Source organism: Epinephelus moara, chromosome 23, assembly GCF_006386435.1.
Source record: "Epinephelus moara isolate mb chromosome 23, YSFRI_EMoa_1.0, whole genome shotgun sequence".
NCBI classification, from domain to species: Eukaryota; Metazoa; Chordata; class Actinopteri; order Perciformes; family Serranidae; genus Epinephelus; species Epinephelus moara.
The window spans coordinates 23559032-23574324 of NC_065528.1; the positions used below are offsets into that span (position 1 = coordinate 23559032).

At 43.1% G+C, this 15293-nt stretch overlaps 1 protein-coding gene across 1 annotated transcript in view; it reads right to left on the minus strand.

The window, feature by feature from the left end:
* The window catches only part of sema3aa (sema domain, immunoglobulin domain (Ig), short basic domain, secreted, (semaphorin) 3Aa), a 49387-nt gene extending 35854 nt beyond the window's left edge, over window positions 1-13533 (minus strand). The window contains exon 1 of the mRNA XM_050036725.1: window positions 12784-13533. Coding sequence (XP_049892682.1) covers window positions 12784-12889 — 106 coding nt within the window. The 5' untranslated portion in view covers window positions 12890-13533. The remainder of the gene's footprint in view (window positions 1-12783) is intronic.
* Between the last annotated feature and the right edge of the window lie 1760 nt (window positions 13534-15293).

The following is a 15293-nucleotide window of genomic DNA, read 5'->3' on the forward strand; positions in this document are numbered from 1 at the left end:
GCTGAACCGGCATTTGTCACTATGACACGTTCTTACAAATCAAAGAAGTAGCCTACATCAGTAACCTGTGCTGACGGCATCACAGCATTAAATCCAACTTATGTTGCATTAGTAAGTAGCGTTATTTGATTATATAATATTGTGTTGAAAGAGTAATGGAGTCATTAGTGTCTGTCTGAAGTAGAAGTGGGAGGGAAGATGAGCGTTGCAGGTTGTGTTTGTTTACTAGAAAGGTCATGTGTTTTTTTGGGGTGACCAGGTGATACACGACAGTCTCTCAAGAAAACTAAAGCCGTGCCAATATGGCTACATTTTGAATTTGAAGCCAGTGAAAGAGGAGTCACTCAGCACCGCAAACAACACAGCGCTGCTTTTTTGAAAAAAGCTTTTTTTAGGTGCAGTGTTTCTATTTTTCCCTGCCACTGACTTTGAAGGTGCTGCAGTTGACAAAGAATAGGGTTTCTGTGAAGTTCTGTAAAGTTTAGTTGATTCAAAACCCACACAAAACACACATTAAACACACATTAAACATGACTTTATAGAGACAGTTTCAAACACAAGTACACAAATCAGCTTCACTATAACTCGCAGCATTCACAGACAAAGCACTTGTCTTTATCTGGACACATTTTCCCATCAGATACAACATGCTAATGTTTTTAGCACAAGCCTATGGCATTTTACATTGTATAAATTAGCCTAGTGGCTAGCAGACTTTTCTTCTACTCACATAAAACCAGGGACAACAGCAACATTTAACAAAGGTAACGTTATAAAATGTGGCTCCACTACAGCCTCACAAGGTTCACTGACAAAACAACTGTCTAAACACATTTTCCAAACAAATATAACATGCTAACGTTATTAGCACAAGCCTATGGCATTTTACATTGTATAAATTAGCCTAGCGAATAGCAGAGATGTCCTTCACTCATATGAAGCCAGGATAAATCACACACAAGACATAAAAGGCTTCACAATTTATTGTTTCTTATCTGTGAAATTAAAGTAAATAAAAGCTTTGTTTCCACTGAGGGAAATGGTTTCAGCTTACAAAACAGGACAGAAGGTCTGCCTTGCCGTGCAGTGTAGTTACATTTCTGGGGAGGTGCACATCAGGCTACGGTGTAGGGTACGGTGTCAATTCGACACAGAAGTATCCCGCTTTATTTGTAAAATTCACAAGCCCAACCCTGGTAGACACATCTGCATACATCCAAAGATATGGTGTAATCATGCTGATCTACATATTTATATATGTGGTATATAATGTAACTAGACTCATTTTCATATTCACTCCATGCAAAAACACACGCTGTTTATTCAAGGACACCCCTTGAAACTGGCAAATACAAGCAATTCATTCAAATAAATTATCATTTGTCCCTCTGTCATACTCCATTATGGAAAATAACCTGGCTCTTGTCTTAAAAAGCCCCGGGAAAAAAAAAAAAATTCTACATTCAGAATTCAAGTGCAATTGTCTGTAGAGTACTCTTCACTCCCCCATTCTCCAAACAGGCAGGCGCTTTAGACGCCTACATGCCACGCAATCGCGGAATAATGAAACGCCATGAAAGAAAGGCGACGGGGCATTAAATTATGTTTATCTGAATGTGTGTACGCGCCGCTGTGTGAGTGTGTGTATGAGTGACATGAAACATAAAAGCCTGACAGAGGAAAACACTTGACTGAGATTCAACAGATGGGTAATAATATTCCATTAAACTAATGCAACACTTATCAAGTGTTTCTCATGCGCATATATACGGTAAAGAGGCGAGGGGGTTTGGATAAGTACAAAAAGTGTGAACGTGAATGACACATTTTCAATGTTCATTTCCTGTTCGTTGACACAGCTTTCCTTTTTGTTCTGCTGCTGGAAAAAGGTGTGTGACTTAGACCCCATAGGTGTGTTTCTGTGGTTTCTTAAAGTCTGCAAATCTGTGTCTGCATTAGAGCAGCTCCAATGACAGGCAAAAGGGGGGAAAAAAGAGGGTTTGAAAAGAAAATGGCAGCTCAAAAAGAACTGGCGCAGAGAATTACACATGTTTATCTTTCAAATACAAGGCTAGCTCCAGAAAAGCAAAGACACACAGTACTGTAAAATCTCCAGTGGTTTGGTTTGGCATGTCAATCTCTCTGTCTTTCCCAACCCTGCCTCCCAAAGCTTTCTTTTTTCTCCGTGTGTGGTGCGGTGTACGTTTCCCCCGCTCTCATGACGGCCTCGGCCACAAAACACAGGTGTCAGAGAGTTAAAAAAAAAAAGAGAGAGACGAGACGGCCGCCCCGTGGAAATTTGCAGAGAGCTTTGCTTAACAAAGTGTTCAAATATTATCCTAAGCTCAAGGATATCCACACATGCCTCAAAAGTTCACCTCCTCGCTCTCAGTCGCTCCCTCCCTTTTCTTTCTCTCTTTCTAAGCACAGAAGCAGGTGTGGGTTGGTTTCTATGGCGACCGTCTGTACAACACAACCTGGACCCGTTGGATTTCTCATTCAGGTGCAGGTGAGTGACAGCGCTGACGGGAAATGTGCTGCCTCACACACATGGTGCCGTGAACTCTGCGATTAAGAGGAGCTTGCGTGTGTGTGTGTGTTTTAATCGCAGAGAACGGTGTGCATAAATAAAGTGTGTGCTGACTGCAATGAATATGTGAGAAGTTTGCTGTTGGAGCCATATTGAAATTACTTTTCAGAAAGAATGAGTGTGTTTTTTTTCGGTTTTGTTAAACACTGTTTCAGCTAAAATAGAAATTTTCAACCAAAGTGACTCACAGCCATAATTCATAGTCGAGTACTGTTTCTTATGGGGCATTTTAATACCAAATTATGTCTCGTGAATGTGACTCACAGTGTGTTCAACCATAGGATATGTATCAGCAGGACTAACAAGGAAAACGTGACCACATCCCAAACCACAAGAATCTATATGAGTAGTCTTAGCAAGTGTTGAATTTCAGCGTACAGCACCATTCGTCTCTCTAAAACCCGAACGCCGGACTTCCTCGTCACCGCACGGCATCGAGGGAGAAAGACAGAAAGCGAGGAGGAACACAAGAGTAGAGTACACTAGAGGAGTGGACAGGAGAGGAAAAGCAGAGAGAGCAACATAATGAATGACACAGGGATAATGAAAGCAAACTGAGGCAGAAACATGAGCGCAGAATTTATAAAAAAAAAAAATAAGAGCACACATAACAAAAGCGGTTGAATATGGAACCATTTCATTAGTGTGTGTGTCTCCTCCTGTCATTGGACGGCTGGACCACATAGAGCGGTTTTCCACCAGCGCTGTGACCACAGACGGCTCGAGGCCTGGCCATGCCGGCCGCAGAAAGCCCACTCGCACACCACTAAATGCTCACTGTATAACCAGGCTGCTCAGCCTCTCTGGTTCTTATTACTCTTAAGGAAAACACACACAGACACACACTTGCAAATATGCACTTTTGTATGCAAACGCAGTCAACGACACAAACTTGTTTAAATATACAAACAGGCAAAATGTGCCATGTGCATCAGCTCACACACGCACACAAACACACAAATCCCTCCGCTGCAAAGCTGTGCAGGCAGCGAGGGAGATAGTGCTATTGTGAGGCAGTTTGATGGATGGACTTTGAGAGGGACCAGGCTGTGGTTAGGGTGGTCATGTCTGGAGCCACTGCCTGTTAGTGCAGCCTGTCAGCTGTGCCGTGTAGCTGAATGTCAGCTCTGCCATTTTATTAGAAATTAATGAGGCAGGGCTACAGATCTGAATGTGTCCCCGGCAAACTGTGACAGCAAACACGTTGATGCGTCAGGAACACAAATCCACAGGCACAGATGCGCATTTCAGCTCTGCACACCATTATTTAAGGTATAACAAAATGAGGTCTCATGTCATAAATGAGTGTCTGCATTTCATGAAATGCATTCGCGGTGGAAAATAATAATCGACAAAAACAAAAGTACTAAAATAATAAAAAGTCAGAATTAGGGCTGGGCAATATATATATTTTATACTGATATCTAGTTTGACATCTAATATTTGAATGGTTCAAAAAAAAATCTATGTGTTTAGGCAGAGGGCCACAAATATGATTTTCCTACGATAATTACAGGTGTCCCCCAGGGTTCCATACTGGGGCCCATATTGTTCTCTCTTTTTTTTTTTTAAATTATTCGAGATTGATGACTCACATTTTTCTACTATGCAACTTGGCAACGGAATAATTTGCAAAATGATCTAAAATTAAAAAAACATTTACAACCATTAATGAATTGAAGGGCATCATAAAGAATGTGGTGATGGAAGCGTGTGGATGTTTTTCTTGAGAGACCATTGTGTTTAATAGCTGTTTCTCTGTTTTATTGTTAATTTTTGTATATAATTTTCTATATTTTGTGTTTAAATATGTTGCTACCTTGACCAGGTCTCTCTTGTAAAAGACATTTTAAATTTCAATAGGTCTTCCTGATAAAATACAGCTAGATAAAATAAAATATTGCGATACAAGACTAAATCTCATCTTTTTTTATTTTGGATATTGTGATATTGTAAGTGTTGTCTTTTCCACGTTTAAAAGGCTGCATTACAGGAAGTGATGTAATTTTTTAAACTTCAATCACCTTCTATAATTTGCCTTTACCCACTTTGTCATTATATCTACATTACTAGGGCTGCCCCCCCAATAGTCGACCAAACTTTAGCTGACCAGAAAGGTCATTAGTCGGCAAGATTTTATTGGTCGCTTAGGTGTGGTAAAAAAAAAAAAAAAAAAAAGTGAAATTCTACTTGGAGCTGCGGCTTGTCAAAATAAATCAAAACCTATATGACTGGACCATGTGGGAATTTAATTTGAAAGGACAGACACAAGAAGTGGCCATGCTCAGCAGTCAGAAAGGAGTCAGTTTAATTTCCAGGGCTGGTACCTGCGGTTATTCCACAGGCTAGTTAATAACATGTCGGGCAGGAAATCCAAAGTGTGGGATCATTCTGAGAAGGTGAAGGACGAACCCAAGGTGATATGTAAACTCATCTTCATTGGTCGACTACAAACATGACGTATCATCTGAAACATAGAAGTAGCTACATGCCCATTAGCCCACAGCGTCATTAACAGGCGGCTCGCTCAGTGTGTGACGTGCACTTGTAGATAAAATATAGGCCTATATTAATGAAGGTTCATTAGTACGGTTTTGTATTTCTCTGTAATGTAGCACAGTGTTAACAATGTTACTGATACTATTCTTTCTCACACCTTCAACTCAAACCATTGTGTTGCCCCGCCCAAAATATATAATATATAATAATTACATTAATGTTGTAAACATGCGGGCGACTAGTTGACTAATGGCCCTAAATGATGACTGTTGGTTGACTAGGAAAATTCTTGGTCGGGGGCAGCCCTAGCTAATCTCACTGTGTAAAAGCACCAATAGTTAACCCAAAACATCGATATTTTGGGTATGATATTTGATTTTCTCTGTATCTTCCGGCTCTAGTCAAGATTTATCTTTGTCATTTCCCAATGCGGTAATGTAAAATGAGTAAAAGTGTTTCCAAAATCTTCCTCATTATGTCTCATGCTGGTTCTGGTATGTATGGCAGGAAGAGATAAATAACAAGTCCAAGGGAAAAAAAGGAAAAAGTGACTCCACTGCAAATTGAGTCTTAAATTAATGAGATTTCAAGGGACTAGAGTCTGTAAATTTTGTCAATCACTGCACATCCTCGGTACTTCAAACCTACTTTCTCTACTTATTAAACATTCTTCCCCCTTCCCTTTCTTCATCTGTGCGTCCGTCTGTTGTCTATCAGTCCTTCAGTGTGTCTTTCCGCAGAGATGTCCCCCTCATTTGTAACACGACTCTGTTCAGATTGAATGGAGCAACCCTTTCTCCATCTGACTGACAAGACTTAGCAGGTGGCGGGACCCATTCATACCCGCGGTTCAGCAATCTGCACCGCTCTGTAACCCAAGCCTACATCCCAAACACAGATGCAAAGGCGCGGGGTATTTTTCCCGCATGCATGTCCATACAGCGCTTATGTACACACAGACGAAAATGTACACTGAGCGCATACAATTTGGTGTGTGCATGCTCGTTAATCTTTCAGCAAAGCACTGACACTACATGCTATTGTGGGCCAAAGAGCACACATCCAGGCTGTTTCTGATAATCGTTTTCGGTTTGAATAAAAATTTCTGGAGAAAAGAGCGCTGTAATTACGGGGGACATTTTATGAACGCTGGGGAAATGCACGGCATTCCAACACACTCACCAACTCGGAAAGCAAACTACAGACATGCAATCGAAAAGGTTGTAAAACTTGCAGATTATTGCAGCCCATTCTGCAACACGGGGTAATCATAACATACTCCAATCGCTCCGCCCGCCTTCCATTATTAGTTTAAATAACTTACAATAAGATACAGCATGAAACAATCTACGATAACAACAAACACAACACTCTCCCTGTGGTGTAAAACTTCAACGAAAACAAGCTGGAGAGTCTTCTGTGACTTGATGAATGGCTTTTTGTTTTGCAAGTGCGCTGTGTCATTGCACAATTATCCGCGGGGCAATGAGTGTCAACAAAAATACACGCTTACACACACTTAATTACACCGTCTTTCAACTTGTGGACTTGTGGTCAGGTGTGTGAGTCAGGGTGAGGAAATGTCACATATTCGGATGTAACATGGGGGCACAGTGGAAAAGCGAAGCCGCTGCAAAACATTGGTTTGTAGTGTTGGAATGTGGCCGTGTGGGAGCAAAGCTGAGGGTAGTTCAGTGTGTGTGTGTGTGTGTGTGTGTTTGCAAATAGAGTTGAAAAGAAGGATAGCCAAAAGATATGTATCAACTGAGCTGCAATCAAAGAGACAGGAAAAGGAGACCAGCATAAAAAAAAATGACAAACACACACACAGAGACACACACAGCCTACTTAAAGATTGTACTTAGGGTCTGCGGTGTTGTGGTTCCCTGAGAAGCGACTGAGCCGCAGGAGAGGAGGGAGGAGGGGGTAGAAAGGAAGAAAAGAGCGATGAGAAGGAGGGAGAGAGCGATGGAGGCAGACATCTCCAAAGTTGGCGCGTTGGGAGAACACCTTATAATTATCTACATCCGCTCTGTCAGCCCGAGCCCACAGAACGGACAGATACAAGAAAGAAAACGGAGAGCGAGCGAGAGAGAGATTCTCATTCACATATAAAAGAATGAATAAAGATCCACTGATAAACCAACACACATGCAAACACCCACAAACAGTCCATATTTTTATAGGCAGGCACGCCCACACAAAAACACACACACACGGACGCGCTCACACAGACGGGCTTATTATGGGGCTGAGTCCAGACTGCGTTGAGTGCGGTTCCACACCAAGTGTCTATTTTGAAGGGGTTGTAAGCCAATTCCAGATTCCCTGTCTCTTTCTCAGTCTCGCTCCGTCTTTGCTCCTCAGTTCCGCCCATCGAGCCAGCGTGGGGCGGCCGCGATGGCATTAAGAGGTCATACAGTAGGCTCCATAATTACCCGCGCCGAGTGTAATTATCAGGTTGTTTGACGAGGCCTTTTAAGTGTTAAAGTGCCGCTCGCTGGCGTCTTTTTTTAAGGGATCACAATAGGGTCAAGGTCTGCAGTTTCATCGATCTACTCTCGTACTGTGTTTGTATTCACCGTGTGCTGTATGTGCATTGATTGACCTTTAGGGGTCAGTGTTCCCCCTGATGGCTGCTTACAGTATGAGAGGGTGTTCAGGAATGTGACTGTGTGCAGGTATGCATTGATCCATGGGAGCATGGCATTGTTTCACCCTTGCAATTTGTATGGTTGTGGAGCAGCAGCACTGAATAGCCTCAGTTGTGCAGCATTAAAGGTCCAGTGTGTAGGATGTAGGGGCTTTGATTGGTCATTAGTTAATGACCAATGGAAAATAAGAGTCATTGTGTTTTCGTTACCTTAGAATGAGTTGTTTATATCTACACAGAGAGCGGTTCCTCTTCCATGGAGTACGTCCTGTTACCTGCTCTATATAGGGCCATTTACATTTCCTGTCAGCCTCCGTAGTTCTCCTACATGGTTAGCACTCAGGATAAGTTTCAGTTCTGCAATCTCACCACTAGATGCCACTAAATCCCACACACTAGACCTTTAAAGCACCATAGTTTTAGATCAGTCACTGTCAAACTTTTTTCAGTAATGTTCTACCTTTTTTAGCCGAGTAACTCTTGACTAGCGCAAAACATTTTTGGTGGAAACACACAACTGCTTCAGAAAACGTTGACAAAATTTCGTGTGTTGCAGCAGCTGAAACACTGAACACTGAAAACAGGAATATGAAACATTAAATATGGTTTTATCAAAACTTACATTTACATTTTTTAATTAAGTGTAATTATTTAAAGAGTTATGCATGACATTTTTTAAAGGTCCAGTGTGTTGGATTTAGGGGAATATTTGGCAGGGATGGAATATAATATGATGAGTACGTTTTCTTTAGTGTATGATTAATTGAAAATAAAAATTGCTGAGTTTTTGCTACCTTAAAATTAGCCATATACATCTATGGAGGTTGCCGATCCTAGTCCACAAAGTCTGCTATGTTGCACCACCATGTTTCTACAGTAGTCCAGAACGGACAAACCAAACACTGGCTCTAGATAGGGCCATTCATGTTGTCATGTTGGCCATTGTAGTAGCCAAACAGCATCAGAAAAACACCAACATGAAACTGCTTTATTCAGTGTTTCACCCTTTTTAATCAACTGGTCCGTTTGTGTTGGAGAGGAAGAGACCTCCATGGATAACTCAGTTTCTAAGAACACTGAAGAAATTCTAACCGGGAGCTCAGGCTTGGCACTGAATCCTACACACTGTTCCTTTAATCTAACATTTAAAAAAATCTCATGTACGCCCAGAAGTACTCCGGAGTACCCCTAGGCGTACCCGTAGTCCCACTTGAGAAACACTGTTTAAGATGATGACACAACATGTTTTGCTTTCCTGGTAAATTCTGGGTAATAATGACTCACTTTCAGTAGAAATTCTGGTTGCCATTTTTTTAATATTACAACACAACACTGGTTTATATCAGTCATAAAAAGCTATAACTGTCCTTAATGAATTCACAAAGGCTTGACTATGGTAATATGTTTGAGTGTAGTATAAGGGAGTTGTGCAATAGGTGGAAGGCCCTGAATATTGTTTACTGATTTACCTTTACTTTATTGTTTTTATAGGCTCTTATTACTTATATTTGCACTGAGGAGGCTGCATTCAGTTTCGTTGTACATGTACAATGACAATAGGGATATTCTAGTCAGCCTTTGATGACATGATATTTGTATGTGTATCATCTTTGCTAAGCATGCTTATTTTAACTTGGACTTGAGTTTCACCTTCTTCTTTCTCTTTCTCCGGTCAGGGTAAGGAAAGTGTGAGGTATTCTCGTCTCAAGGAGAAGAGAAAATCATTAACTCCTGTGATCATGGTTCTGTCCCCATGAAGCCAGATCCTTTCAGCTGAGAGAGATGTCTAACTGACCCCACTGGGAAATCATCTACTCTGCACTTGCTGCGCCAGCCGTCCCATGAGAGGTAATTTTATCTACCTGCCTCCATTTCTCAGTCCTTCTACCTCTCAAACTGCTCACTCTGCAGTCGCTCGCCTGTCCTTCCCAGCAGAAGACGATCAGTCCCTGGAGGCGTGTCATCAGCGCTCATTTGAGAGTGATTTCATGGGACCCTGCTTGCACGCTCGCTGCTGATTTGACTGCCCCATATCACAGGCCCTCCTGGTTCTTGCCACTCAGGCTCTCTTTCACTCTGTGCTCGTGTGATCGTCCCACTCAAGGGCCCGGCGTACTCTTTTGCTCGGCGCTTGTTTGACTGTCCTTCCCAGGAGGATTCCTCCTTGTCGTTTATTTGACTTAATTACTATGCCGCCTTCGTGGAAGGAGAGGGGATGAGTGACACTTCGCTTAACGACCAGGCCTCCCTTCCCTCTGCGTCATCTACTGTATGTCTGCCAGCTTTTCCTTCATTAAAAGCAAGTCTCCTCCCCTCCGCCGTCACCCCCGCCATGCCTCCATCCCCCCTTTTCCTCCTGCCACCCGCCACAGTGTGGGTGTCAACCGAGAATCTTCCCCCGACAGGCATCAAGAGGGCCATCAAACACCTGTGGGCCCGAGCACTGACACACAAAGACTGTGGCGCGCGATACACTCTGATGTCTTTACAAAAACAATGACACGCACAACAGCAGAACCCAACAGCAGTTTGCAATCACACACAATTACAGAAGATTCAACAGCACAATAAAAGATACCGATTTGTGAGCTCATGCGTACGTGCGCGGCCACACGCACAAAACCAGGTGTCTAATTATGTGGGAGCATGCCAGACCTGACACATTTTTTGCTTCGCTAAAACACACGCAAACCGACACACCGAGACACTGCTCGCAGTCTAAGGGGAGGAAATCGCAGGAGAGGGTGTTGAGTCCTCACACCAAGACGTGGCAAGAACATTCACACACGCACATACACATAAACAAAAGGCTTTGATGTACTTTTAGCAAAAATAATATCCACTAAAGGACATCTGTCATGACAGGAGACTCTTCCTCCCCGCAGACCTGCTCTCTGGGTCTGACGATGCACACCCATCACTCGTACAGTGAGTCAGTGCAGACTTTGATGCTTGATGACATATCTCTTGTCTAGTATTGTTGTCAGCAACATGTTCGCTTGTCAGACTGAACAGCGAAGAAGATCACAAAAGGGGGCAGGAGGGAACTATATTCGCATTCTTGAAACAGATGGCTGTGTAAAGGAGGGATGACATTTTCCCATCATGCCTAGAGGCTTTGCTTCGTGTGAACTGACATGATGGAGCCCAGGGGATGCATGACTTGCAGCAGGTAAGTTCAGCTCTGATTCTTTCCAGATTCACTGTGTTCACTTGGTCAATGCATGTCATCGCCTTTTAAAGTCTTCGATCGTGACGTGCCAGCGAGTCCAAACACCAAGGCGTAGGTTATATTTCAGCGTTGGAGGGGGGCACATATGAAAGAAGGGGGTAGTTCGCCAGAAAATTTGTAGCATCAGAAGTTCTGGTGAATTTTTATCCACCAATTTGAGCCTTTTCTGCATCAATTTATGGTGTAAATGTCTTTAATTTTGTCAAAATTTAAAGTCCGCTGCCACTTTTATGTTTCTAATAGGGCATCCTGCGCCCCATGCGAAATCTACACTTATGCCAACCATAGCGTCATCAGGACACCGTCAAAAAAAAAAAAAAAAAAAAAAGCTTATTAAATGTTAAAATACAAAAGTCACATGCTTTTTTATCCGAACAATCGGCGTACACACTTAGAAGTTGAAAGGTTGATGAAGGAAAATATACTATACCAAAATTATAACTTGCACTCCATCTAAAGAATAAAGCATGTCATATAGCAGGCCTCTAAACATAAGTTATACCAAACGTCTCGGCTAAAGATAGAAAACGAATTAGAGTGACAAACATCACATTGGTCCCCTTCAAGACTGAAATTTTCCCTCGACGAAGATTGAAATTATCCGAGGAACCAAAGCTTTTGGGTGACACACGAGGGGGGATGCTGCTGAACGACGGCAAATCAGCACGTTCATAAATTTTCAGAGGGCATGTTTTATGAGAGAAACGGGGACTAAAATAAAGAATCGAGAGACCACACTCCCAGCCATATACTTTCGGTCATGTTTTAGGACAAAGAACCACAATAGCCTCCCTCGCTGACATTAAAAAGCACAACAACAAAAAAAACCTTCCCCAAAATATGCCAAAAATGTTGCCAGTTATTTCTAGCTGAGATGAAAAGTCTGCTATTACAAAGAGCCTGATTTAGTGTGGGGTGTGAGAGAGGAGACGAGACAGAGAGAGAGAGAGGGAGAGAGAGAGGGAGGAGGAGGAGGAGGAGGAGAGGAAGAACCGGCGCTCCGCAGTCTCCCCTCAAAATAACACAGAAGGAGAGAGAATAACATGTTTGCTCGTATACGTCAAAAACTTACACGTGCACGATATAAAAAGACACGCGAAACTCCCTCTCGTTCTCTCCCTCTAACCTCCTCCTGCAAATGCATTATTGTATACGTGCACGTTAAATCGACGTGCATGTATAGTTTTTCCGTTGAAATAAAACTCTACAACTGTTGGATCCATTTAGGATACAGTACAGAGACGCAGAAAAGTCGTGAAACCTGCACGGCCCCTTAAAGAAAGGCTCTGTGTCATGACCAAAGCAGAGTTTTTGGGACAGAAGCCATTAAAACAGAGGCTCCACTGCCTGTTCGGAGCACTTAACAGGGCTGTACAGTACTAGCAGAAGGGGACAGCACAAGGGGAAAATTGGTACAGGGGCCAATATATACATTTAACTCCAGGCAAGAGCCCTTCCTCAGCATATGGAACCAATCTGACTATTTGTAAGAAGAATAGTGAATTCTGAGAGACAGGCAGAGCGAGTGAGGAGGAAGGAGTGAGTTAATGGGAGAGGGGAAGGTTAAGCAGGGAGTTAGATGTGCTGACCAAGAGGGAGAAAGAGTGAATGAGAGACACACAGAGGCAGAAATAGATTCACAGAAATAGAAGAGAAAAAAGGGATACTCAACGTGAGGAAGAATGGATGAAAGGAAAAGCATGAAAGAGCGCCCCACGGGCAAGAAAACAGACCAGACAAGCTGCGTTAAAAGCACCAGCGACCACCACTATATCCTGGAGTCAGGGGAGAACGGAGAATGAGGCTTACCCTTGTATGACAGCTTTAGCCTGGGTACGTTGTGCTTGGGCTCTACACCTCTTCCCGGCTGCACCGCCCCGCACAGCAGCACTACAATCCCAAACAGGTAATCCATGGTGCTGGAGTGCTGCTGGCTGGCCTCCAGACCAGGGGGCACTCACACCCCCGACCAGTGCCCAGAGATGAGTGTCTCCCGCTGGGGGTCCGCCGAGCCTGGAGAGTCCCTCCACGCGAGTCCTGAAAGTGGAGGTTCCAGGGGAGAGAAGGAGGTAGAAAAATCCTGGTTGTGCTCCCCAGCTCAGAGAGTAGACTGTGGGGGGACTTCTGTAGTGTGAAGTGGGTGGAGGGGGGTGCCGCTCACATGGCTCCCCGTGTGGAGGTCCAGGCAATATAGTCCCCTTGGCTTATCTGTTCTTCCTCCCCAGGTGAAGGCTCAGCAAGGCTTGAGATGAGAGGTAGAGCCTGTGTGAAGGTAAATCAGATCACTTATCCACAATAGTGAGGCTATCCTTTCCTGGAGATTTTTTTTTTTATCTCTTTCTGTCTTCTGGCTTCTTCTCTTTGAGCAGACACTCACAGCAACCCTCTAATCCTTGTGTGCGGCTCCACCAGACTGCGAGGGAGAGAGAGAAGGAGAGAGGGAGCTACACCATCCACGGGAAGAGAGGGGAGGGGAGGGAGAGCAGCTGAGCCAGAGAGAAGGGGAGTGCTGGTGAGAGAGACAGAGCGGGGGGCGGGATGACTGGAGAGCGGCGATGAAACCAGTACACTGGATAAAAAGTGGAGTGGATGGTTGGGTTTTTATAGTGTGGCCTCTTCTGCACTTGTTTCTTTTTTATTAGTCATCAGTTCTCCATTTCCTTTATGCTAATATCTCTTACACCAGAACTCTTCCTGTGGAAAAACCACAAACGAGGCGTTTGCCGGGTTTATTGCTCCTGTCAGCTGATTCACAGGTCACCTGTACGTCCTCAGGCAAAGGTCAGACAAAAGCAGAGGTGGGACCAAGTCATTGTTTTGCAAGTAAGCCCTTGCACTCAAGTGTAAAGACTCTTTCGAGTGACATCCCAAGTCAAGACAGTCAGATTTGGAGTCAAGTCCTAGGTCAAGACTGACAACTCCCAAGTTAAGTCGATCAATTCGTCAATTCAAGAACATAAAATTGTAACAAAATAAGTGATGTAGTTTTACAGTTTGCCTTCAAATATTCATAAAAAACTATATACGCAGCCTCAAGTGTCACGTAAGTTTACATGACCAAAGGTTTAAGACAATATGGCTTGATGAAACTGACTCCTGTGCGCGCACAGCAAGAGAGAAGAAGGAGAGACGCTGTACTGCTGCCGGAGGAGCCGCTGACTTGAGTTCCCTCTGAGCGGTAACTTGCTAAAAGAGTCTGAGAAGTCCGGAACTGTTCATAAAACACTCAAGACGCCACAGTTTATTTCACACTACTGAAGCTGCTCCTCTTTTTGGAACCACTGCAGAGTTGGTAATAATTTCCCTTTCAGCCATGTTTGTTGTTGCCGTGGGTAACAGTATGAAGCCATTGTCAACAAGTCGAAATATAGCCAGTATCATGATATGAATTTTTCACATATTAAAAATTGTACCCGTATTATCATGAACAAGATGATACGGCACATCCCTAGTCCCAAGTCCTAAACTTCAGGTGGCAAACAAGTCATAATGTGTTCTTTACGAAATGTAGTGCCATTTTCAACAAGGAAGTCATAACGTTAGCCCAGCTTAGCCCAATAACTCTGTTAATCGTTCTGTGTGCAGCCTCACACGTTGAACAAAGCTAGAAGTCGTTACTTCTCGGCCTGCACTGTAATTTTTTAATAAATGTAGGTTGACGTGGGAACCCTACAAGATTTTCTGATGTGGAATTGTGGGAGACCCCACACGTAAAAAGCCCTTTCGCAATGGAAAATGTAGTAATTTACCTTAATGTAGCCCACACACTTATGACAATGTGAGATTGGTTACACCTCAAGCTTATATTATCTTGCACGACTCTGCTTATTATATGCACACTATTGTGCACAGAGTGAATACAAAGACACAGATTTAAAAAGATGCACATGAAACCGCGGCTGTAAAAACATGCCGAGATCAGTTAAGACTATTTTGAAGAGCAAAGTAGATCTGACGTAATGACTAGGCATTGTTTATGAAAAATGTACAAGAAAGTAATTTTTAGCATGAATCAATCCCACAAGCTTTTGTTCTCACAGGTATCGACACACAACAAGACACATGCAAATTTTCCTGCAATCATGTGGTGTCTGAATGATCATAAAAATAAGTTTCTGACTGGGAAAATTTACGTGAACGCCCCCTCAAGTCAGAAAAACAACTTGGAGAGTGGACAAAAACTTTTGGTTCACAATTTGCCAAGCTGACGTCATATACGCAGAAACATGCAGGACAAAAGTAAATGTTCGGTTGACGGCAGAGTTGGGACCAAGTCATTGCTTTGCAAGTCACAACTAAGTCTGAAGTCTTTGCATTGA